The sequence below is a fragment of the Aythya ferina genome (genome assembly GCF_964211825.1).
Source record: "Aythya ferina genome assembly, chromosome: 2".
NCBI classification, from domain to species: domain Eukaryota; kingdom Metazoa; phylum Chordata; class Aves; order Anseriformes; family Anatidae; genus Aythya; species Aythya ferina.
Genome location: NC_140297.1, coordinates 85969145 through 85993547, shown reverse-complemented (window position 1 = coordinate 85993547; position 24403 = coordinate 85969145). Strand labels below are relative to the sequence as shown.

The 24403-nt window shown below is 38.0% G+C and overlaps 1 protein-coding gene across 10 annotated transcripts in view; it reads right to left on the bottom strand.

The window, feature by feature from the left end:
* SEMA5A (semaphorin 5A) overlaps nt 1-24403 on the bottom strand; it is a 342620-nt gene that overhangs the window by 110941 nt on the left and 207276 nt on the right. For all 10 annotated transcript variants that reach the window (XM_084508663.1, XM_084508658.1, XM_084508661.1 and 7 more), the window contains 3 exons: nt 22458-22743; nt 18945-19080; nt 14419-14623 (listed from right to left, as the gene is read on the bottom strand). In XM_084508663.1, the coding sequence (XP_084364789.1) occupies nt 14419-14623; nt 18945-19080; nt 22458-22743 (627 nt within the window). The remainder of the gene's footprint in view (nt 1-14418; nt 14624-18944; nt 19081-22457; nt 22744-24403) is intronic.

The window sequence follows — 24403 nt, the reverse complement described above, 5'->3', positions numbered from 1 at the left end:
CAGTATCTTTTCATAATCTTTTACTTGCAAGATCATTTTATTACATTTCAATTATAAAAGTTTTAACAAAGAAAATGCTGTTATGGATCAATTTGAAGATTTGTGAGATCTGTATCCAATTGCCATCTTTCTCTCTCTTGAGGCTTTTGAGGCTTCGTGTGTGAAACTGGTATTCAGAACAGTAATACCATCTAAAGGAAAAAAAAAGAAAAAAAGAAAAACACCTTGGAACTTCACTTTTTCTAAGACTGTTTTATGTAACTATAAGAACAGCTTACTACCTTTTCTCACTGGAGATTTCAAACCTCTTTTGTTATGCTGTCTTCTGGCACACTGGCTTGATTTACTGAGAAATCAAAACCAGTGATACACATTTACCTAATTCTTCCCTGATGTACATGAGACAGCTGAACTAAAGTCTCAGCTGCAGACAGGAAAAATCATGGTCTCTGAGAGTTACATTACCATGCACCACTGAGGAAGACTATCAAACTGCTGTGAACAGGGAAGGAGAGAGATAAGCAATATATACTAAGTCTGTGAAAAGTACCTCTTCCTTGCTTTCAGCAGGTTCTGATGTGATTTTATGCTCTGCAAGTAAAAGGTGCCTTTCATATCCTTGGGGAATTTCAGGGAGCACTTTCTGCTTATTTAAAAAGGCGTTGGAAAAATATTTTAATAGTCCTTGCAGCATGGTCTGGAAGCAATAAAACCTCTCTAGCTGAATTCTCTGCCTATTTGGCTTGTGAGCTGCCGTGCTTCTTCTCTCAGGCCAGATGAACCATGCATTCTGCCTGCAGAAAAATATACCACCAATAAGAGGATTTAGGAGGCTTCCTCCCCCATCCACAGCCACCCCTTCTCTTCTGAATTAAGCATTCAGCAAGGAGGTGGAACAGATGGCTTTGAACTCTGAACTCCAAGAGGAATTAAATCGCAGCTCATCATACCCCATATGGGTGCTGCTACCATCAGGATCACTGAATCAATGGAATGGCCTTTCTCTGTCACGTTGCTGTGTTCATAAAGGAGGATAATCCTATGGATGTGTATCAGACTAGCTCAAGGCACAGCTACTCAATCATGTTCCCATACCAAGTATCATTATTTATATCCCCTTGAGAAAGTTATATTAAAATGTGTGCATTCAAACATATTGCAATACTTAAGATACTAACATTGGTTTAAGAAATGATGCTTCTGCAGAGAGTATGTGGTTAAAACTACAGCATAACATGAAGCTTTAATGAGTTGGGGAGCAGAGAGATGTTTCTTGGAACTTGGCAAACAGGTGATTGACACAATTTCAAATTTAGCTTTAATACCCTGCACTCTCTCTTTTTCTTCACTGTGAAGGTATCAGCAAATCTCATGTATACAATATGAAGCAAAAGCACAATTCATGACAACATCAAGCACAAAGTCCTTGATCTTACCAAGTGATCACCTCGTGCTGCATTTGTATATAATTTACCCAATATCCATAAAAATAACTCAGCAAAATAAAATTTACAAGGAGTATGACAAATGTAGCCAGCATTTTTATTTTTATTTATTTTTACAGCAGGCTGGCATGCAAAAAGACACATTTTTCCAGCTTAGAAAAAGAATGCATTTCAATGTCAGGTTCAAAATGAAATAGAACAAATGTCAAGACTATGTTAGTGCATAAAACCTACAGGCAAAAGTAGACGTACATATTTATTGCCTTTTATCATAATTACTCTATTTGAAGCAAACAGATCCTACCCATATGCACATTAACCTGCATGTGCTATCAGACTACTTTTACTTTTTAGAAGTCTCAAATATTTCTGTTTGTTGAATATGAAGTCTTCTTATCAACATATTATGACAAGAAACAGCATGTAAAGATTCTTTAGGGATGTACCTAAGGTTTTACTTCAAGTGAGCTATCTAGTTTGTACCTCCAAACAAAAGCAAATTAATACAAATTAGGCTGCAGTTTAGATATAGCATTTCTCTTTGGTGGTTGAAAGCAGTGTTACTGGCAACACTCCCAGACGTGAAAAACATTGGGAGTTTTCTCAAAAAAAAAAAAACATTGGGAGTTTTCACTCCCGGACGTGAAAACATTTTACTCCCTAAGACCAGTTAAATGATCATAAACTCATCATATCATTCAGGTTGGAAAAGACCTCTAAGATCATCTAGCCTGACCCTTAACCTAGTACTAAAGTTCACCACTAAACCATGCTACTAAGTTCTAAATCTACACATTTCTTGAAGACCTCCAGGAATGGTGATTCAATCACTTCCCAGATCCAATATCAAGAGCTACAAGTGAAAGCATATATTCTAGAGAACACCCATTTCAAAATATTTTGTATTAATAGACATTCTTGTTGGCATCATCCAACTTTTATTTTACTAAAAATCACACATACACACACACAAAACCTGAAACTGAGGCAAAGATGACCCAAGTCATATGTAGCCTCTTGGTTCTGAATGGGAAACATTACACCTGTCAAGAGACACCTAATTTTCACAGAATCACAGAATTTCTAGGTTGGAAGAGACCTCAAGATCATCGAGTCCAACCTCTGACCTAACGCTAACAGTCCCCACTAAACCATATCTCTATCATATTTTCATATGATGGATTATGAAAGGAAACAGAAATATAGTTATAAGGCTGCTGCTAAATAAAACAATTCAAAATGTAATTAATAAGTCTATATTAAATTCCCAGAAGCTTCTTCTCAGTAAGAGAAAACATTGCAACTTAAGATAGACCAATAGCATTTGATCAGCATCTAGGGCTGAACTGCTCAGATAGTGCAAAGAAATGTGTAACCTCTTAATAAAACAGTAGGAAAAAACAAAAACAAAAACAAACAAACAAACAAACAAACAAAAAACAAAATAAACACATAGATATTAATTGTAAGATGAAATGGTTGTTATGATTTAAAGCTTGCTATCTGACAGAGCAGCAGTGAAAAATGCCATGCTGTACACAAAGGATAAAATCACTATGGAATACAGACCCTGGATCACTGCCAGTCTTCTAAAGTTGAGGTGTATTAACTCTGATTGGATCTGACCAGACAGGGAGTGCTTATTGCTCCTATTACTTTTTTATTGTCTTCTCTTTGTGCCACCACAATAAATAAGTACCTTGTACTACCCAAAGCATGCTATGAATATGGTAGTGTTTTCCCACTGAATAAATTTTCCAGCACCCAGATCAAAGAAGCACTTACATGCACAAGTGGAGAAAACTACTTCTCAGATAATAACCCACAATAAACCTTGCCTGATTTCTTAACTGAATCATATGCGGCTATTTTGATTGAAAGTGTCAGAAAGACAACTGACTGCTGTAGCAATCCAGTAGCATTATAAATCACAGAATCACAGAATTTTCTAGGTTGGAAGAGACCTCAAGATCATCGAGTCCAACCTCTGACCTAACGCTAACAGTCCCCACTAAACCATTTCCCTAAGCTCTACATCTAAACGTCTTTTGAAGACTTCCAGGGATGGTGACTCCACCACTTCCCTGGGCAGCCTGTTCCAATGCCTCACAACCCTTTCAGTGAAGAAGTTCTTCCTAACATCTAACCTAAAACTCCCCTGGCGCAACTTAAGCCCATTCCCCCTCGTCTTGTCACCAGGCACGTGGGAGAACAGGCCAACCCCCACCTCGCTACAGCCTCCCTTGAGGTACCTATAAAGAGCGATAAGGTCGCCCCTGAGCCTCCTCTTCTCCAGGCTGAACAAGCCCAGCTCCCTCAGCCGCTCCTCGTAGGACTTGTTCTCCAGGCCCCTCACCAGCTTCGTCGCCCTTCTCTGCACCCGCTCAAGCACCTCCATGTCCTTCTTGTAGCGAGGGGCCCAAAACTGAACACAGTACTCGAGGTGCGGCCTCACCAGAGCTGAGTACAGGGGGACGATCACCTCCCTGGTCCTGCTGGTCACGCTGTTCCTGATACAAGCCAGGATGCCGTTGGCCTTCTTGGCTACCTGAGCACACTGCTGGCTCATATTCAGCCGACTATCCACCATCACTCCCAGGTCCTTCTCTGCCTGGCAGCTCTCCAACCATTCCTCTCCCAGCCTGTAGCTCTGCTTGGGGTTATTGCGCCCCAGGTGCAGGACCCGGCACTTGGCCTTGTTGAACTTCATGCAGTTGACCTCAGCCCATCGGTGCAGCCTATCCAGATCCTCCTGCAGAGCTTTCCTACCCTCAAGCAGATCGACACACGCACCTAACTTGGTGTCATCTGCGAACTTACTGAGGGTGCACTCGATGCCCTCGTCCAGATCATCGATGAAGATATTAAAGAGGACCGAAATTTGGCTGACTAGAATGAGTCAAGGGCTATCTTCTACTCAAACTCATTTGCAGCTTGCACAGTATGCGTCTGTATGCCTCTGTCTCCAGATGAGCCAAATCCAGTATATATAACCAGTACAAATCCACTATGATTTGCACAGAATGTCAGCAGCAGTTTCAGCCTAAAGCACAACTTTTGTCCAAAATCAGAGAAGGAAAGAAAGATGCTGTCACTCATTTTCTTTCCAACAGAATGTAAATTAGGAGTAAATGGACATGAGGCAGCAGCAAAATTGCTATTAGAGACATGAACCTAGAACTCCTCCCTAGCAGATTTTCATCTCACTAACCTACAACATTAAAGCGGTAATAGCTATAATATATAATGTATATTATCATATTACATTATATTCTTTGTATAAGAGTCTAAAAGTTGAGATATCTGGATGGTGGACAGTCGGCTGAATATGAGCCAGCAGTGTGCTCAGGTGGCCAAGAAGGCCAACGGCATCCTGGCTTGTATTAGGAACAGCGTGACCAGCAGGGCTAGGGAGGTGATCGTCCCCCTGTACTCAGCTCTGGTGAGGCCGCACCTCGAGTACTGTGTTCAGTTTTGGGCCCCTCGCTACAAGAAGGACATCGAGGTGCTTGAGCGGGTGCAGAGAAGGGCGACGAAGCTGGTGAGGGGCCTGGAGAACAAGTCCTACGAGGAGCGGCTGAGGGAGCTGGGCTTGTTCAGCCTGGAGAAGAGGAGGCTCAGGGGTGACCTTATTGCTCTTTACAGATACCTTAAAGGAGGCTGTAGAGAGGTGGGGGTTGGCCTGTTCTCCCACGTGCCTGGTGACAGGACGAGGGGGAATGGGCTTAAGTTGAGCCAGGGGAGTTTTAGGTTAGATGTTAGGAAGAACTTCTTTACAGAAAGGGTTGTGAGGCATTGGAACAGGCTGCCCAGGGAAGTGGTGGAGTCACCATCCCTGGAAGTCTTCAAAAGACGCTTAGATGTAGAGCTTAGGGATATGGTTTAGTGGAGGGCTGTTAGCGTTAGGTTGGAGGTTGGACTCGATGACCTTGAGGTCTCTTCCAACCTAGAAAATTCTGTGATTCTGTGATTCTGTGATTCCTAGACAAGTGATCTAGCCACTGTGTTGGTTGTGGTCATTCCCATTCCTTCTGAACATGTGCAGTTATAGAAAAAAATTTCCAAGATTTGTGAGATAAGAAAAATAAAAAATAAATTAAAGGAATGACTTTGTATACAAGTGAGTCTTCTCTGCAAATGCTTTTTATGACTCTTACTCAGTACCTTGATATAGTAAAATACAGATGAAGCCTAATCTACATTTTTGTGAATCTACCTGCAGGTTACATGACACTTCATAGAAAGGCCACAATACTGTCATTAATATAATATTTCATTTACAATTACTCTTTCAATAAAAATAAATAAATAAATAAGAAACAACAAACACACTGATTACTAGTGGCATTGCTTATATTTGCTTAGTCATAAACATTTGGATTTATTGAGGCTTACAGAGAAAAATGCTGCAAAATGAAGAAGCTCATAAATGTGAACAAAAAGAATTCAGTAGAATATCCTATATAACAATAACTTTACTCACACAGCTCACACTGATTACCATATATATGATGTCATCATACTTGTGATCCTCCATTTCCTTCTTTTCAGGGTCAAAAGGAGTTTCATGTAGGGTTTGAAATATTTTGATTTCATAAGTATTCAGCTTTCTTCTTTGTTTGGCAATGGGTTCATTAAGTCACTCTTCACCGTAAATGAAAGGCTTTTCGAAAGTAAAAGGCCTTGCAGAATATTCTACAGATGTTAAAATGCTCAGTAATGTACCAAGATGCCCAATGCTTTCTGAAAAGCTCTTGTATAGCCAGGTCCCTTGAAATGGAACACTTCCACCCCAAATCTCTCAAGAAGGGTTCTGAACACTGACTGAGTATTCACACAAGAGCTACACACTGTTTGTTGTGGGGCAGGAAAAAAAATAAAAATAAATCAGGCGCTAACAGAGACATCAGCCTTAAAGGCAGCAGGAACACCTCCTCCACCATCAGCTTCACATTCTGTGCTTTAGAATCACCTACTAACACATGAATGTAGGGGTTTTCCAGTCTGGTTTCCTTTCCCTGCCAAGTCTCTAAAAAACTTGGAAGGAAGAAGGAAAGGTTATTTGGTCATCCTAAATTTGTAAAGTAGTCAAATAAGTGTTGAGAGCTCAGCAACACTTTGACAAAAAGGAGCTTGTCCCCTTGGAGTGGAATGGAAGGTTGAGATGAAGTCTCAACCAGCTCTTCACAGCTTCTCTCCTTAGTCTGTGTATTAGTCTTGCTTGCATGCAAACAGAGCCGGCTGTTCTTTGGGCAGTGGCTGCTTTTGGCACGAATTCTGACTTCCAGTGATGGCATAGAAGAGCCCGCGCCGTATGTTCTTTGGACATTTATTTACAGTCTTTATTCAGTAGAGCTGGGCAATTATAAAGACATAACCATAACTTGTGAACAGACAAAAAGGCTTCTCCTACTTAAATTTGTCCCATGAGAACAGAATACAAATGCCATCTATTTGCAGCAAGCAATTCATGAACATGCTATCTAAAATATGAACAAACTATCTGGGCAAATACCAGTAACAAACTAATCAAAATCATGACCTATTTATGAGTTGACAATAACAATAAAAAATGACTACAAATAAATAGTGGGTAATTTGTGAACCAAATAAAGGGCAATGGTTCTCACACATAAATTGCTGTCAATGAATAATTTAACCAGCTCTGCTTAGAGTCATCAATTTATTAAGAAACCTCTTTAGCGCTATCTGACTGGAGCTGGCAGAATGAAAGATCTCCACACAGAGTGAAAAAGCCAAGGGAAATCATTAGGAAACATCTACAATTCAGGGTTTGATTCTCTAAAGTCTGACAGTATTATTTGTAGCCTGGACTTCAAACATGGCCATTCCAATCTGGTAACATTTTAAAGACACTTTGCCCAGTACAGGTGACACGATACATAAGGCAAATCAACTTTTCTGTGTTTAAATTACCTAGTAAAATGGCTATAGTTTGCACTACCTTTTTTTCTTCTTATTCTGAATGGAAAATATTATAAATATTCTGGCAAGAGCATATAAGAAGCATTCTCAGTAATAACATTAGCATGAATCCCAGAGTGAACATTAGACTCTCAAAGCCAAAACAGTGCAATCTTTTTTCAGGCTTTGCAGCAAAATGTTTCATGGAAAGATTAATAATATAAACAAGGTGTTCATTCAAGTAGATTTTCCTTTATCAGTGGTTATGGTCACTGCAAAAACAGCAGAGGATAAGGTTATTCCTTTGATGATGTACTGCATAATTTTTTTTAACAATGTTCATGATCATCATGCTGCTGACTGGTGTTTTCCAAGGGGCACCATTTCTAGACAGAAAAGTAATTGGTAACTGTCCATGCTTCAAAGCTCTTAAAATGATACCACAAAAGGCCAGGAGGACAAGAAGTTACAGGGAAGTATTTTTAAAAACACTGAAGTGGAGCTTTACAAGTGTGTATAAACACACTATGCCTTTATCAAGGAAAGACAGAATCAAAGCAACCATTTTCTTTTAATTTTGGTAGTATCTTAACAGACAAGAAAGAGTTTTAAAACTGTAACTATTGCGTGCTACAGTGCATATGCCCCATTATCTATCTGCACTCTGATTTTTCCTGCTGCTCTGTTTTTGAACTAGAAAGCATTAATACATACAAATAGTCTACCTACCACTTTCACACTTGAGTTGTGATTCAAATTATAACTACTTTGAACATTGTTATTATTGCATTTATATGGCAGTTTCTAGACTAAACAGGTGTTGTTAAACTTACAGGAAATATCTAGAGCTTCTTTCTAAAAAAAACTATGTGCAGATTACTTTCAATAATCTCAACACACTTGAGATAATACAGTCAGAAATAGTGTCAAATTGGAAAAAAAATGCAGTCAAATTAAGTTTTGATGCTCTCTGCACCATGTATGAAATGTATATAAGCATATATTTTTGCTTATAATGTTAAGGTCCATAGCTTCACACTTACTGCATATATTATGACACTATGCTCATTAAATATGAAAGCTGCACACTTTGATCAGAACCTGTAGTCTGCCAGGAAAATGACAATATTTCCTCCAAGATTTTGAAGCAAAACCACATATACGTTGTTTTTTTTGTTTTGTTTTGTTTTGTTTTTTCCTTTACCCTTTTCTCTTTCCCTTTTTTCCCTTTCCCTTTTCCCTTTCCCTCTTTCTTCTTTTTAAGATCTTAAGATGTTCCTTAGCAAAATGTGTCCTGTATGGCTAACAAAAACAAAAGGAAAAAGATAGTATTGTAACAAAAAGTGGAGGAATCAAATCTTGCACTACTTTGCATCAATTTACTGTCTAGTAAGACAAATGGTAGAAATACAAAATGTTTTGATAGCATTTCCAAAATGAATGTCATGCATACTCCAAATCACTTCATGAGGTAAGGACTAATCTCTGTAAAACCTACAACATCAGGGACGGCTTCAACAGAAAAAATGTTACATTTGTGTAAATTTAATACCTGTTATTCTCCTGCTGTAGGCAAATGTATGAAAAATCCAACTGCATTTTCCTTTTGAAATTTCTTTCTGAAACCTCCACATGCCTTCATAATCATTATTTCTTGTGTTTCATCAAATATATATTTTTTTTAATTTTATTTTTTTAATCATTATTCTTTCCATTGCTATGTATAATTTTGAGGTCTTAAGATGGAAAAAAGAAATGCTACCTTCCTGAACTTCTTGGTACAGCTTTCCTAATATACTCTGGTCATCTTTAAGTCTCAAATAAAACTTGTCCTTATGGTACAAAAATTCAGGCTCAGTTAAGTGAAAAGTCCACTCTTAGCATACAGATAAGCTATGCAACCAACAGTAAATATTTCTTTATGTTTCACTAGATCTTTGTAAGTTAGCTATACCCTAATTTCATCAGTGCTAAAACATAAATTACCATAATCAAGAGGGTATATATTCTGCCTACTGAGACAAGTACTGAGAAAACATGGGATTTTTTTCCACCATTTTTAAAACATGATCTTGAAATTTATTTTCAGACAATATCAATATTATTTTTTCTCAAAAGCCAGCAACCAGAAACTGGTTTCACAATACCCTCAAACTAAGACATCAAATCTAAGAATTTTCTTATTTGTTCCAATAAATCAATACATTTTCTAACAACCTTCTAAGTAAAGGCTATTTGGAGTATATTTTCTCAAGCTTTTGCTCTTGTTGTAGTATCCTGAAAAACATTTTGGATACATTTTTTATATTAGCAAAATTTTTAATCACAGGACACCTAGGCACATAAATTGAAAAAAAAAAAAAAAATTAAAGGGAGAAAGAAAAAGGAGAGGAGAAAAGGACAAAAGGACAGAGAAAAGGGGAAAGTACACAAAACTATGAAATATGTAGCACCATTTTGTTTTTACTTTTTTGAAATTTAAAAAGTAGTCAGAACTAGTCAGATCATTCAATAACCTGCTCCGCCTTTAACCTATTATTAGAGATAATTTGTAGTTCAGAACTTCTGTGAATTCTTTCCTTGAAATGTTTCAGGGATTTCTTCCTTCCTAAAGACAGCATCACTGTGCTAGTTCTAAGCAACAGCAAATGTGCAGGAATTGATATATCCCTTCATTCTCTGTTAGAAGTCAGGGCAGCAGAAGATTAAGATGTATTTCCAAAGTAGTAGAATATATTTTTGATACCAGCAGTAGCTGTTAAATCCCAGCACATCAGAATCTCCAGAAGAATGATGACTTTGCAGAGCTTTAAGAAATGAAGACTGTTTACACAGCAGATTAATGCATTTGTTTGCTTATTCCCAGTCTCTCCTTAAGTAATATTATCTCTACTGAAGTCTTAATGAAATTAGATTACACTTTTAATACTTTCAGGGATATTCTCCTCTGTCATACCTGTATTCTGATAACAGGTCGGAGAAGTAGGTGAATATGAGATACGGGAAGAAAGAATTTTCTCTTAACTACTTCCTATCTGCTTCAAAGAATAGGATTTTTGCTTTGATTAACTAAGACAGAACATTCATTTGTATTCAATCTAATCTATATGTTTACCTATCTACTGAATCAGTTTTGTGATTTTTAAGAGGCAATTTTGTAAGAATGTTGCAATGAATTATAACTACAAAACTTAGGCAGAATACATCCCCCACAGCATGGGTTGGATCCATCCTGCTTTATGGCAGTAGGTATAAATTCCTTACCACCAGTTATCAGGAATTGAACGTATTTCCCTTTTGGCACCAAGTAGTACAGAATCACAGAATCACAGAATTTCTAGGTTGGAAGAGACCTCAAGATCATTGAGTCCAACCTCTGACCTAACACTAACAGTCCCCACTAAACCATATCCCTAAGCTCTACATCTAAACGTCTTTTAAAGACTTCCAGGGATGGTGAATCCACCACTTCCCTGGGCAGCCTGTTCCAATGTCTAACAACCCTTTCAGTGAAGAAGTTCTTCCTAACATCCAACCTAAAACTCCCCTGGCGCAACTTAAGCCCATTCCCCCTCGTCCTGTCACCAGGCACGTGGGAGAATAGACCAACCCCCACCTCGCTACAGGCTCCCTTGAGGTACCTATAAAGAGCGATAAAGTCACCCCTGAGCCTCCTCTTCTCCAGGCTGAACAAGCCCAGCTCCCTCAGCCGCTCCTCGTATGACTTGATCTCCAGGCCCCTCACCAGTACAATGACATCTATTCTCACAGGGTTGTTTAAAAATGCAGTTGAGCCCAAACAGTTTGCATACTGTACTGGAATGCGACAGACAGGATAATTCAGGTTGGAACAGACATCAGGTGGTCTCAAATCCAATCTTCTGCTCAAAGGAGAACTAGTTGTAACATAGACTGGATAGCTGTCTAGTCTTGAAAACCTTCAAGGGTGGAGACTACACAACATTTCTGGGAAATCTGACCCATCACTTGACTTGCCCAGAGAAGCTGTGGATGCCCCATCCCTGAAACTGTTCAAGGTCAGCTTGGATGGGGTTTTGAGCAACCTGGTCTGTTGGGACGTGTCCCTGTCCATGGCAGGGAGGTTGGAATTAGATGATCTTTAGTTCCCTTCCAACCCAAATCATTCTATGATTCTATGGTTCTAAAGTTAGTGTTGGTTTCCACAGTTAACACCATTGCCTTCCAATTTCTGTTGTTTATAGAAGCAGTGTTGTCCTGGTAATCTTTTACCACATGCAGTTTAGGATGCAAACTCAGTGCTAACTGCCACATAGCTTCTACACAATATAATCTAACTCTATGGAGAACGAAGATCCTGCATCATTACCAATATAATGAAATTAAAGTTATGACTTGCACACCAAAAATGTAGAAATACTGTCATTCCCCCAGTTCATAAGATTTTAGGAGAACTACACTTTGTTTTTTTGTATATTTGGATATTTTCACACTACCCTCATGTATTGTAGGTATGGTATCTATATAAAAACATGTGGTTCGTTTTCACTTCTACCAATCAGTTAATGTTTCTGAAAAGTAAGTATTAATTAATTATTTTTTTTAAATAAAGTTTAGTAATTATGCTTAATTGGGAGTGCACACAGAAGGAATGTTAACAACAACAACAACAACAAAAAAAAAAACAACAATAACACCCTGCATTTGGGTGAAATCAAAGTGAAATAGAATTTACTCTATTAAAAAAATCTTCCATAACACTATATTGTTACTTATGTTTCTTTATCGTACAGTTTCTCACATTCATGCACCACATACTTTCTGATTATGTAAAAGCATGTCAGACAAAAGGTTCATCTACCATGGAATCCTACTTCCATAAATGACTGAAAGCAGAAGTACAGAGAAGAATAACTGTACAGGGCAAGAATATATCATAAGGAACATACAAACAACATATTTTTAGCAGCAAGAAAGATGCATAAAAAGAACTTGGAACTTTTATTGATTTATTTATTTATTAATTAACTTATTAATTAATTAATTAATTAATGAACCACAAAACTTGAAATTTTCAGTCCTCACTGAATCAGACACAAAAGGAAAAACAATAAGAAAAACTGAAGACAACCAGAATTGTGACAAATTACATAATTCTCAATGCTGTCATTATAATGTAAATATCCTACAACGCAGTAACAGTGTGTTCATATAAAACCAAGTACATGTTTCTGTAATTCAGTTTCTGTCAGATCGCTGCAATACAAACCGCACTTAATATAGGCATGATTTCACTTAAAAGGCTATTATTTACCAACCAGCAGGTTGTTTCAACTACAACTGGCCAAATCCAAGCACAGTTTTAAACTTATTTAAGGCTTTCAGATTACTGCCCGTCTTTCCAGGACCACAATTAGAAAGGATAATATGACAAGAAATATTGTCCCACCCAAATGTGCCAAATTACTCAAAAATCTCTTCAGATTCAAAAAGAAATTATCTTCACTGAAAAAAAAATGTTTTCAGGGGGAAAATAAATAATAAATCATATATTGAACCACAATGCACATTTTTCGGTTCTGTTTAATATCTTAATTGATGTCATAAACTGTGGAATCGAGTGTACCCTCTGCAAGTTTGCAGATGACTCCAAGCTGAGTGGTGCAGTTGATACGATAGAAGGAAGAGTTGTCATCCAAAGGTGCCTTAACAGGCTTGAGAAGTGGGCCAACATGAACCTAATGAGGTTCAACAAGTCTAAATGCAGGGTGCTGTACCTGGGCCGGAGCAATCCCAGACATGAGCACAGACTAGGAGAAGAACTCATTGAGAGCAGCCCTGCAGAGAAGGACTTGGGGGCTCTGTTACAGCGGATCCAGAAAAGGGCCACAAAAATAATCAGAAGGCTGGAGCACTTCTTCTGCAAAGAAAGGCTGAGAGATCTGGGGCTGTTCAACCTACAGAAGAGAAGGGTTTGGGGTGACCTCATTGCAGCCTTCCAATACTTAAATGGTGAGGCACTGGAACGGGTTGCCCAGAGAGGCTGTGGATGCCCCATTCCTGGAGGTGTTCAAGACCAGGTTAGATGAGGTCCTGAGCATCCTGATCTAGTGGGTGACATCCCTTAGGCAGGGGTGTTGGAACTAGATGATCCTTGAGGTCCCTTCCAACCCAGGCCATTCTATGATTTTGAGGTTCTTGATAAGTGCTAAGCCATAGAATATACAATTTTCAATAATAAATCATTTTTAAGAGTGATGAAAATGATTCAGCTTCTCTATAATTGATGTGATGATTATGATGAAATTCTATAGAAATTGACCATATTGACTGCAAGAAGAACTAGTTGTATAGGATTTTTCTTCCTCAAGTTGATCAACAGATTTTTATTTATTTATTTATTTATTTTGTATTTGGTGCTTACTCAATATGACACTAAAAAGGCTCACTAGTAAACCACTGTTTAGATGAGATATGCCCTGCTAATGTGCTTAGAACTAACTATGTGAGAATTGCCCTAAGTTTTCTGCCACAAAGCTCTAAACATGTTATTCCAACCTAATATTTCAGTATCAGTTAGGGACACCATTCTTCTGCAAAATCAATTCTCTGACACCTTCAGTGTTTTTAAGGAGCTTGAATTAAATTTTAAACCTAGAAAGCAATACTTCTAATCAAGACAATTTTAGTCAGAGAACTGTAGCAATGTATGAACCTTGAGTGTGACTGTACCCTTAATTACATAAAAAAGAATAGAAGAGAGAAACTTGTCAATTCGTGTTTATATAATTTCCAGCCATTCACTCTCTTAGTAGCATATAGACTTCATGCTTTCAAAGAACTGTAAAGACACTAACATCTAAGTTCACAATATTATATAAACCAAGACACTGCAAACTACTGAACTCGTTTACTCAGAAAATGTAAAGACAGAGATAATGCTGCTATAAAGGAAACAAAAACAACAAACTGTTCAAGGTGTTACACACACTGCCAAACTGATTTACAGACCATTAAAATTGACAGACCTCACACTTTTGCAGTTATCACAACAACTCAAAGTTCATACCTGTGGCAAGATAGATGATATGGAAGAGCATATCCTTGCCCTGCACAACATCCACAACCACATGAGAAAATCGGCTATTGTCTTCCATGAAGTAAGGAATTGGAATAACTGGTTGAACGACTTCATGCATTAAGAAGAATTTTTGAGCATCCTGAAGATTTCTTTCAGTCAGATTCACATACAAACCCTGGTCCATGGTGCCGCACTGCAAACACAGAAAAGTAACGTTACCATATGCCTCAACGATAACAACAGATTTACTCTCTAAATTAGAGCATAAGAACATGAATACCAAGACTGTGTATTATAGTGACACTTTGGAATTCCACATTCATGGCACATTTTGGTGCTGATCAGACTGTTCACACAGTGACTGAAGAAGCTCCACTTTCCTGAGGCAGTACTAAGGGGACTCCCTAACTCCAAGCAATACGAAAGGGCACCAGACTGACAACAGATGGGTTATAGTAATATTTGGTTATAACTGTGCTCATTAGCCAAGAATGGACAGAATAGAGCTCTAACTATAAATCTTACTAAAAATGTTATCCATAGCAAAGATATGTTTTCTTTGGAACTGACCACATTGTATATCTAAAAATTGTACTAATTTCTGTGTATTTATTCATCACATGCACAAATTCCAGACACAACTAAACAAAGCAAGATAAGCAGCAATTAATTTTAAAATCTTTGTGTTTAGGTCTTCAACTAACTGAGGACACTAGATATATGTATAGCATGTGTGAGTATGTAAACATCTTCATGTTTACTCATACACAGATGCACTAGAGAAGTAAAACAGTACTTCACAACATCATCAAACATTCATGATGTGAAAGGATACTCAAGTCATTTTTTTTTTCCACTCTATTCCACTTTTAGGACCAGCTTAACAGTTTTGTCAGTGACATGGACAGTGGGACTGAGTGCATGTTCAGTAAGTTGGACGATGACACCAAGATGTGTGGTGTGGTCAACACACTGAGGGGAAGGGATGCCATCCAGAGGGTCCTGGACAGATGGGCCTGTGTGAACCTCATGAGGTTCAAAAATGCCAAATGTAAGGTCCTATAAATGGGTCAGGGCAATTAGGAAGGGAAGTTATGGATCCCCCATCCTTGGAAGTGTTCAAGGCCAGGTTAGATGGGGCTTTGGGCAACCTGGACTAGCGGAAAGTGTCTCTGTCAATTGCAGGGGGGTTAGAACTAGATGATCTTTAAGGTCCCTTCCATCCCAAGCCATTTTTTGATTCTAGGATACTATGTCATAAATTGCACTATGAATCAAAATATGAACTAAATCATACAGTCTGCAAAACCCTAGAAGTTATTTTTTCATCATTGCCATATTAGCAATCTGGAATTAAGTGATGACTCCAAATATAAATTTTATTTTTTTAATTCAATCAATAATTCCATAATGAGAGAACCTATGAGGATGAAAGACAACTGACAGGAAACAATTATTTTTCTTGCATGTCAGACCAACGAAAAAAAAAGCATAGCATGCCAAAGAAGAATTATTCTGATTATATCAAGCTAGAAAGATTCTAGCTAGAATGTTCATAGTACACTGAAATACATATTGTCCTTGGTCTTACAATGGAAGATGTCCTGCATAAAGAGAAAAGTAACAAGCTCTGGAGAGAAACAGTGTTGTTCAGGACTGGGACTCCAGTACTATTCTAATCTGGAAAATATTTAAATTAATACATCATTACATCTAGCCATGGAAATAAAATGCTGAATGTAATTATCACCACCCAGCAGTAGAGTTCCGTCATAATCACATGCTTCTGTCTGTTACTGCTGAGTAGCTGAATACTCTGAGGATAAATCTAATTCTCCAACCACATAAACAGAACTTCTGGTATTTTACCATACCCATGCTTCCTCCTTTTGGGGAAGGAAATCACAAGTTCAGCCAGTGTATGTATCCTCTCTACATGCAGTATGTACTTTAAAGCACTGTGAAATCTTAAAAAGGTTACAGCTAGCTCTAAGCATTAGATTAGCTTCTGGTATATGACGGCACTGCACTTATGGAGCCAAAAATCTAACTGAAAGTTCAAATGAATAAAAGATAGCACCTGTGAAAAACAGAAGTTCAACATCACTAATGATATCTAGAGATCAGTTAACATGAATTGGCATCAATACTGTGTTTTAAAAGGCCACGTTACAGCTCTTTAAACTAGTGCTAGCCTACAAAGCTGTTGCTCTGTGAGATATGATAGAAATGTTGAAATGTTGCTGGTCTTGTAAATTTGATAAAGAAAGTAAGAGTCATACTAAAATCAGCCAGACTCTCCAAACAAGAAATTTCAACATTTTATTGCCTGGACTGGGAGCTAGAGATGACTACTGATAATACAGTATAGACTCCCAACTGTTTTTATATAGCCATTAGACTGTCAGCTTCATTTGTATGTACCATTCTGTATGGGGTGCTTCTGTAATAATTAGACTCATTAATAAAGGTTTTGCAGGAAGACATTAATAACTTGTGTTTGACTTCCATTTAGTCAGAAAGAAGGCAAGATTTTTACATACAAGCCTTTCATCAGGCTTCTTTTTTCAAAACTTTAACCTCACTTGGATCTTCTTACAATCGTTATTCTGACAACGTAACTATTTCTACAAAATGTAAAAAGTTATATACCGATAATAGCTTGCTTCGGCAATATGGCTTACTTAACTGGTATTTTGTCATTTGGGCATAACGCCAAACATGCTATTCGGAAAAGGTAACAGGGCTCTCTGGCCTGTATTCAGAGCAAATTCAGTGCTTTATTTTCCTTTGCTTGCATAAATCAGGACATAATTAAAACTACCTACTGTCCCTGGTGGATGGTTCTGTTTCATGCTTGCAGAGATCTCATGACCCTTCCCATGATAGGGAAGGCTGTTACAGAAGCAGCACTGAACCCCTGAGATTGTATCAAGATTAAAGGAAGGGTGAAAGGCAGATCCACATTTAAATATTGTAGTGAAAAGTTAATGGTTTTAATCACTATATTAATGTAGTTTTCCTTCTATTTCCCTTGCCAGCATCACTCTCGCTATAACTGTCCTTGTGGGAGTGGTGACTGTGCAGAAGAATAAAAATGCTGTATTGGGTGGCAAGGGCTTGGTAGCAGGGGAGCTGTGGAGTGGCCTCTGAGCAGGGCCAGCAGCTGCCCCATGTCAGATCAGAGCCAGCTCCAGCTGGCTCCAAAAGGGCCCCAGGCATGGAGCAGCAGTTCCCCTGTGGCCTGTGGAGCCCCTGGTGGAGCAGGCTCTCCCCCTGCAGCTCATGGGTCCCACATGGAGCAGATCTCCACGCTGCAGCCCGTGGAGGAGCCCCCAGTGGAGCAGGTGGATGTGGCCTGGAGGAGGCTGTGGCCCATGGAGAGCCCCTGCAGGAGCAGGAGCAGGGGCTCTGGGGGGAGCTGCTGCCCACCTGTGGGGGACCCGTGCTGGAGCAGTTTGCTCCTGGGGGATGGATGGATGGACCCCGTGATACGGAGCCATGTGGGAGCAGATCTTGAAGAGCTGCTGCCTGTGGGCAGCCCCTGCAGGCTCAGTTCAGGAAGGACAGCATCCCATGGGAGGGGACCCCACATGGAACAGGGGCAGAGAGTGACCCTGAAGGGGCAGCAGAGAAAAAGCATCAAAGCATCAGGGACTGACCGCAGCCCCCATTCCCTGTTCTCCTGCATTACTCAGGAGGAGGAGGTGGAAGAGGGTGGATGTTTTTACTTTTTTTTTTTTTTTTTTTAAGTTCTCACTGTTCAAGTCTGTTATTAATTAGCCATAAATTATATTAATTTCCCTTATGCTGAGCATGTTTGGCTCATGACAGTAATTGAGCAATCCCCTGTCCTTACCTCAACCCAAAGAGCTTTTTATCATCATAAGTTCTCACTCTGTCCCATTGAGGACGGTGAGTGACAGAGTGTCTCTGGTGTTTGGCTACCAGGGTTAAACCACAACAAATGCGTGCATATGTGCTTACCTGAAATATCCTTTAATTTTTGTTTAAGAGTACCAGTGACTGACCCACCTTGAAGTAATTAGTTTTATGCTGTCAGCCAGCTACAGATTATTACATACTCTAAGGCTGACAAGTTCAAATAAGGAGCACAACAGTTCACAAATTATTTTAATCAGACTCTTCACAAGCATGGACCACCTTGCATGGGGAAATAGACACAATGGTAACCACTCCTTTCCTCCCCCTCCCATTTTCTCCCCCTACCATATTTTTTTTCCTGTCAAATGGTGTTTCCTTTCCAGATTCTAATAGCGCATCCTCTTTTCAACCCAAATTGTTTTTTGAAAAGATAAAATTAAGGATATTGAAATAGGGGGAATTCGTAAGCTTTTTTTTTTTTTTCCCCATTTATATATTTATTTTTAAATTTTAAGGTCTTAGGCTACAATATACTGGGAAACTCTAAAGTTACTTAAGTATGAGCCAAACAACATTCAGAAACAAACCACCACATGTGAACTATGTTTCCTTCTCCCACTTATCTGTACCTGAAAATTAGGGTTAGGATTGGGATATGGAAGCCAAGCAGAGCGAGAGTTTTCCTGGTATTTGAAGGGTCCGTTAAAAGCCTGAGTTATGGCACTCAGGTTGAAAACACAAACTGCTGAGGCTGCTATGCTGTTCCTGAAAAACAAATATAAACATTAACTTAAATAACAACATTATGAAGTTCACTTGCTGAAAAATAAATTAAAATATATATTTATTCTCCTTTATTAACTCTCCAAGTAATTAACAAAATTATTATGATAATCCAGGAGATAGTATCTCAGGATAAAGATACATGATGTGCTGACACTGGACTTAATTTTTTGTCACCCTTGCCAAGTAGCTCATATGGGAGAAACTTCATACTTTGTGCTGCTACTGTAGTACAAGAAGGCCATACTTTATGCCCACATATAGTCACATGCATCGAGGACATATTTCTTCTGGTTTCAAAGTTCAGGAAAACATTCTTCTCGGGGCTCATTAATGGTTCTTCTGTGCAACCAATGACAATACAAAGAGGTAAGGATTTTCATCTTATGGGATATTTCTGGACCCTATGGAACCCCTGGGTAAGAAGCCTGAACAAAAATCCCATCTTCCAAATGATGATGTACAGCAACAAAAATGCAAATTCAAGAAACCCATCAAGGGAAAACAACTTGGATTGCATACTTTATGAGATCTCCTGTTACAGGAATAAACAGCAGCCAGGCAAAACATGCAATTTCCTGTTCTTGTCTTGAAAATGTGACAGGTTTCACAATAAAGCAATTCTGCATGGTGTAAACAATATAACTTAGTGACTACGAGATCTCTTAATGTGGAAAATTGCATTGTTCTTTTCCACAACTTGAGATAAAGACAGAGATAGTTAAGGTGGCAGTTGCACAAATTTGCACCGCAGGTAAAACAGCTGACAATTGATCCACAAAGCTTTCTTCTTTTTATTTTTATTTTCTATTTTGTAACTTACCTTGCATTTTACACAAGCCTTTAGAAAACCTACTACAGAAACTTCAAAATGATGGAGAGAAAAAATAACAGATCTAACAAAACTTTTCAAAACTGAAAAAAATGGGATATATGGATTTAACAGCAGGACAAGAGAGCAATTTCCTTGTTAATGTTTGTCACCCTTTTTTCAAAAATCCCCCAAACCTGAAGTTTTGTGCTAGTACCTTCTGCAGAATCAATTATCAATAGGGTTGATAATTCCCTATATAAGTTGTCATTAAAGGCAGCTTACAAATACTATGAACAAATATCAAATTCTTCTTGAATTCCCTGAAGTCCTTCAAGGACATCAAACTGATGCTTGTAAATATTCAAATGGTCTGAAAGAAATAAAGTCAGCTTCACTATGAAGCAGGAGGTACAATGTACTTAAAAGTCAGCCACACATAAATGGTTCATGTTTTGCTATGACTCACAGTATTTATAGACAGAAATGCTTCAGTTTTTCCATCACAAAATGATTCACAGTATATTTAAAAAGAATTGCAATTCTAAAGATACTGAAACTGAAGAATTCTGAATGTGGTTCAGTAATATCTGATGCTGCTACACCAATGGAAAGCAGTGTGTGGGTTCCCCTCATGGAAAACCCTGGTGGCTCTCCATCATCAGGTTTCAAGACTGAAATCGTACGGGTTGTGCAGATATCTGTGAATCAATCAACTGAATCAATCAATTAGTTATAATTAATTCCTCTTTGAATAATACGTCTCTATTGGATAAGGCATAATGCTAAGCTAATGGGAAAGAAGGAAGTAGTAGCAAAGTTTCAAGTACTGTCAAGGTCTTACATTCCAGGTTCCTTCTCAAAAAGATTAGGGTGAATGATGGTAGCCCTGACACAACCTCAGAAATGGTGTAATTTGTAGCACAGGAAGCTGCACTGTTCCACAGATTGCCAGGACAGTCCTTCAGAGGGGCTCCCCTAACATGACGAAAGCTTTCCAGATTTGCTGGAGCAGAATTCCTCCAAGCAGGCTTTCCATGGCAGGAGAGTGTCAAGGCTATTTTGACTTCTCATGACAGATCATGTTGAACAGTGCTTCAGCATGCCACCTAAGAAATGCCTGTCCTCTAGGACTCATACTAGCTAGTAAAACAGACTAATGATATTAAAATAACTGTTGCAAACATCACCAAATTTTCTATCTCCAGTAGTCCCAAAGACTGCTCTTCTCTATTAAAAAGCAGCATATAGCTTCAACACATTGCTTCAGTACAAGAACAGTGTTAAGCTTATCACCCAATGTCCCAAAGTCAGGAACTGTCAACCTGGTGCAAGGTGCCCATCAAGCCATGCTCACTGCCTGAGCTGCCAGCTAAAGGGTATATCCCAGTCTGGAAGATGTGTTTATACCAGACTGTACCAAAAGCAGGAGAAACGAGCTGAGGCCCAAAGTCGTGATCACTAAGGGTAGCATTTATTTGTGACTATTCCTACCTGGCTAATATGTGCATATATACCTCTCTATATACATATGCATATAAATAGGATGTAGGTATTCAGCTGTTTAGAAAGAAGCACTGAGCAGTGTTTTAGGTGCTCAAGTACCTTTTAAAATTCTATGCAAACCTGATTTATGCAGCAAGAAACTGCAAGTGGGAAAAAGAATCAGAAACCAAAATCTGAAACCTTGTTCCAGAAGTGTAAAAATTTGGCTGCACAGCCATAATTCATGGGTTGCTCTTGCTGAGCAACATATGAGCTCCATTTATCATGTTTTATGTAACAGCGCACATTTCTGAGATAAAGTCTCTCTCTCTCTTTTTTTTTTTTTTTCTTTTTTTCACTGAAAGTTAAACTATTCTTGATATCAAGCTCAGAGTCCAGAAAGCTTTTAGGTCCATTCATAATGTCTTTTTCACAATGTTTTAATATTTAACAATTTTTAATTTTTAAGACTAAATGCTACAATTTCAGATTTTACCTTGTTGATATATAAGGTTCAGACAAAACAGATTAAATTTTGATTTGATTCTCAAGCTCACGGTAGGATATGTTAGGACTGATTTATAATATTTAAGAGCACATCTTGTGCTCTTTTGGGTAAAGTGAACACTTCCTGACTCAAATTGCATTGAGCCAAATTCATGATCACATGAAATTATAATTATAAAATATTTATTTCAAAAGCTCATCATATATTTATGCATATGAAATAATGTGTGAAACAAAAAAAAATTGTCTTTATAAGAATGGATGAAGTAGATGACAGAATAGCCTTAAAATTTATGAAAAAGATGACAGAAGAAAACATAACTGCTCCTTTGCTGTAAGGAAATATTAAGAATTCTGCCTTCTTTCATACACCTTCAGCAATTCATATTGGAAGCTGACTCTTTTTCACAAGACTGGGCAAACAGTATTTTGAAATTATTATGTTTACTTCACACATACAGAACAGAGAACAGTCCAGAAGCTTTAGCTTTTACTGTTGTATATAGAAAAAAGAAAAAAAGAAAAAAAGAAAAAAAGTATCATGGAATTTACTTACACATTAGTGGTAAAAATCCCATAGATCAAGTCCAATTCTGGCAGGAAGAAAGTGCTCTGTAGTTCATTATAGTAAAATGGAATTTCTCCAGGACGAGAGCAGTTCAGCCGAGCTTTCATGAAGGTAGTCCAGGTATCCTCCAGCACAAACTTGCCACCAATGTCATTTTTGCACACCCTAGCAGCCCGAGAGAAGACTGTTTTCCCACAGTCATGTTCCACTGCATTCTCTCGGAAGAAGAAGTAGGTGAAGTTCCCAATGTCATAAGATGACACAAAATTTGGTTCTGAAAATAATAGAATAAAAGATTTATTATTGTATCCCAGTAATATATGCACTCATGTGGACATGAAAGTTGGCTTTCATGTCAAGCTGAAGATAACTTCAGGCACTACATTTAGAAAAAAGATACCTTATATTATCTTTATACCTTATATTATGGTGTATTCTTACTACGTAACTGGTTTAGTATTCCATGTTAAGCGGGTTTGTGCTTTGCTACCATGCCACTCCAGATTACTAGAACAACGGACAGTTACTGAGTGTGTGTAAGAATGTTCTCAGTCACTTTAATGAAAAGAAAGAAAATTCTAAATTAGAGCATTTGATGGTAGTATAACCACATATCAGCCTTATCTCATTTAAAATTATTCTAAGAATTATGGTATTTTTTTCTTTTAAGAAAAAGGATTAAAATGATTAAAAAAAAATAATAATAGTGATACAGGAAAAAACAGAGAACATAAAAAAGAAATCTAGGAAATAACAGATGATAATATTTCTTGAAATAAAAGAAGGGAAACTGTATGTACAATAAACACATGGCCCTTTTCCCATAAGGATTACAAAAACTGAGAAAAGTCCATGAGTTTAAGAGAGATTGACAACTTGATGAGTTGAATTCTTACAAGACAAATTTGATACATGGATTTGTGGAGAAGAATTCCCCTTGTGTAAGGAATCATTATAGAATGCTGGTACCTCTAAGAAACAAGAAAAAATTGTTTTCATTCCCAAATTTTGAAGTGGAAGAACAAACCAAACCAAACCTGCTTGAATTACTTCCACTGTGATGCAACAATCCCAAAAATTTAATAGATGAACATTTGACAGTGTTATTGCATTGGGGAAAAAAAAAAAAAAAAAAAAAAAAAAAAAAAGCTGATGCAATTGAATCTAAACATTTTGCAGGAACACCTCTAACCTATCAAAAGTTTTAAGGAGAACTTGAAAGGCAAGAAAGCTGGCATTTCCAGGCAACAGTTCAAACTCTGTCAGACAACTCTTCTCCAAAGACAGCTCAGCCCACAGTTTACACATCTTTTTGTGCTGCTTCCCTCTCTATCTGCTGTGCTGATAGTCTCCAAGACAGGTTTTTTTTGGCAGCAATGGTCATCACCTCCCTGGGATATTTGAAGCCAAGCAGATATTTAAAGCTCTCCCACTCATACCTATAACTTTTACTTGTTATCCTATTCAGCACTTCCTTGAGAGTCTGTAACACAACACATTTTCCCCAGGCTCTGATCTGTACATTGCACCCAAACACTTTTGAGAAGGACTTGTTGGTATCTTGAGCTCTCATAATCTCATAAACTCATCCTAACAGCACCAGTTATATCTTAAAAGCCAAAGGCAAAATAGTTTGACAGGACTTGTGATGGCAATAAATGTAAAATTGGATTGACAATATATGCAGAACTACACTCCTAGTTACCTTTTTCCCTATTAGAACCTTGCCTCTTCATTCTACATGTGTAAAATTTTCATTACACTAGGATTTCGCTTAAAAGACTTCAATAACCTTTAAACTTCATTATTAGAGTCTATAGATGTGTAGAAATAATTCTTAGTTGCTCATGACCTGTCATTCTTTAACTATACACATGTAATATACTATCACAGTTACACTAAAAACTGAAAACAGAAAAAGCTGAAACAAAGAC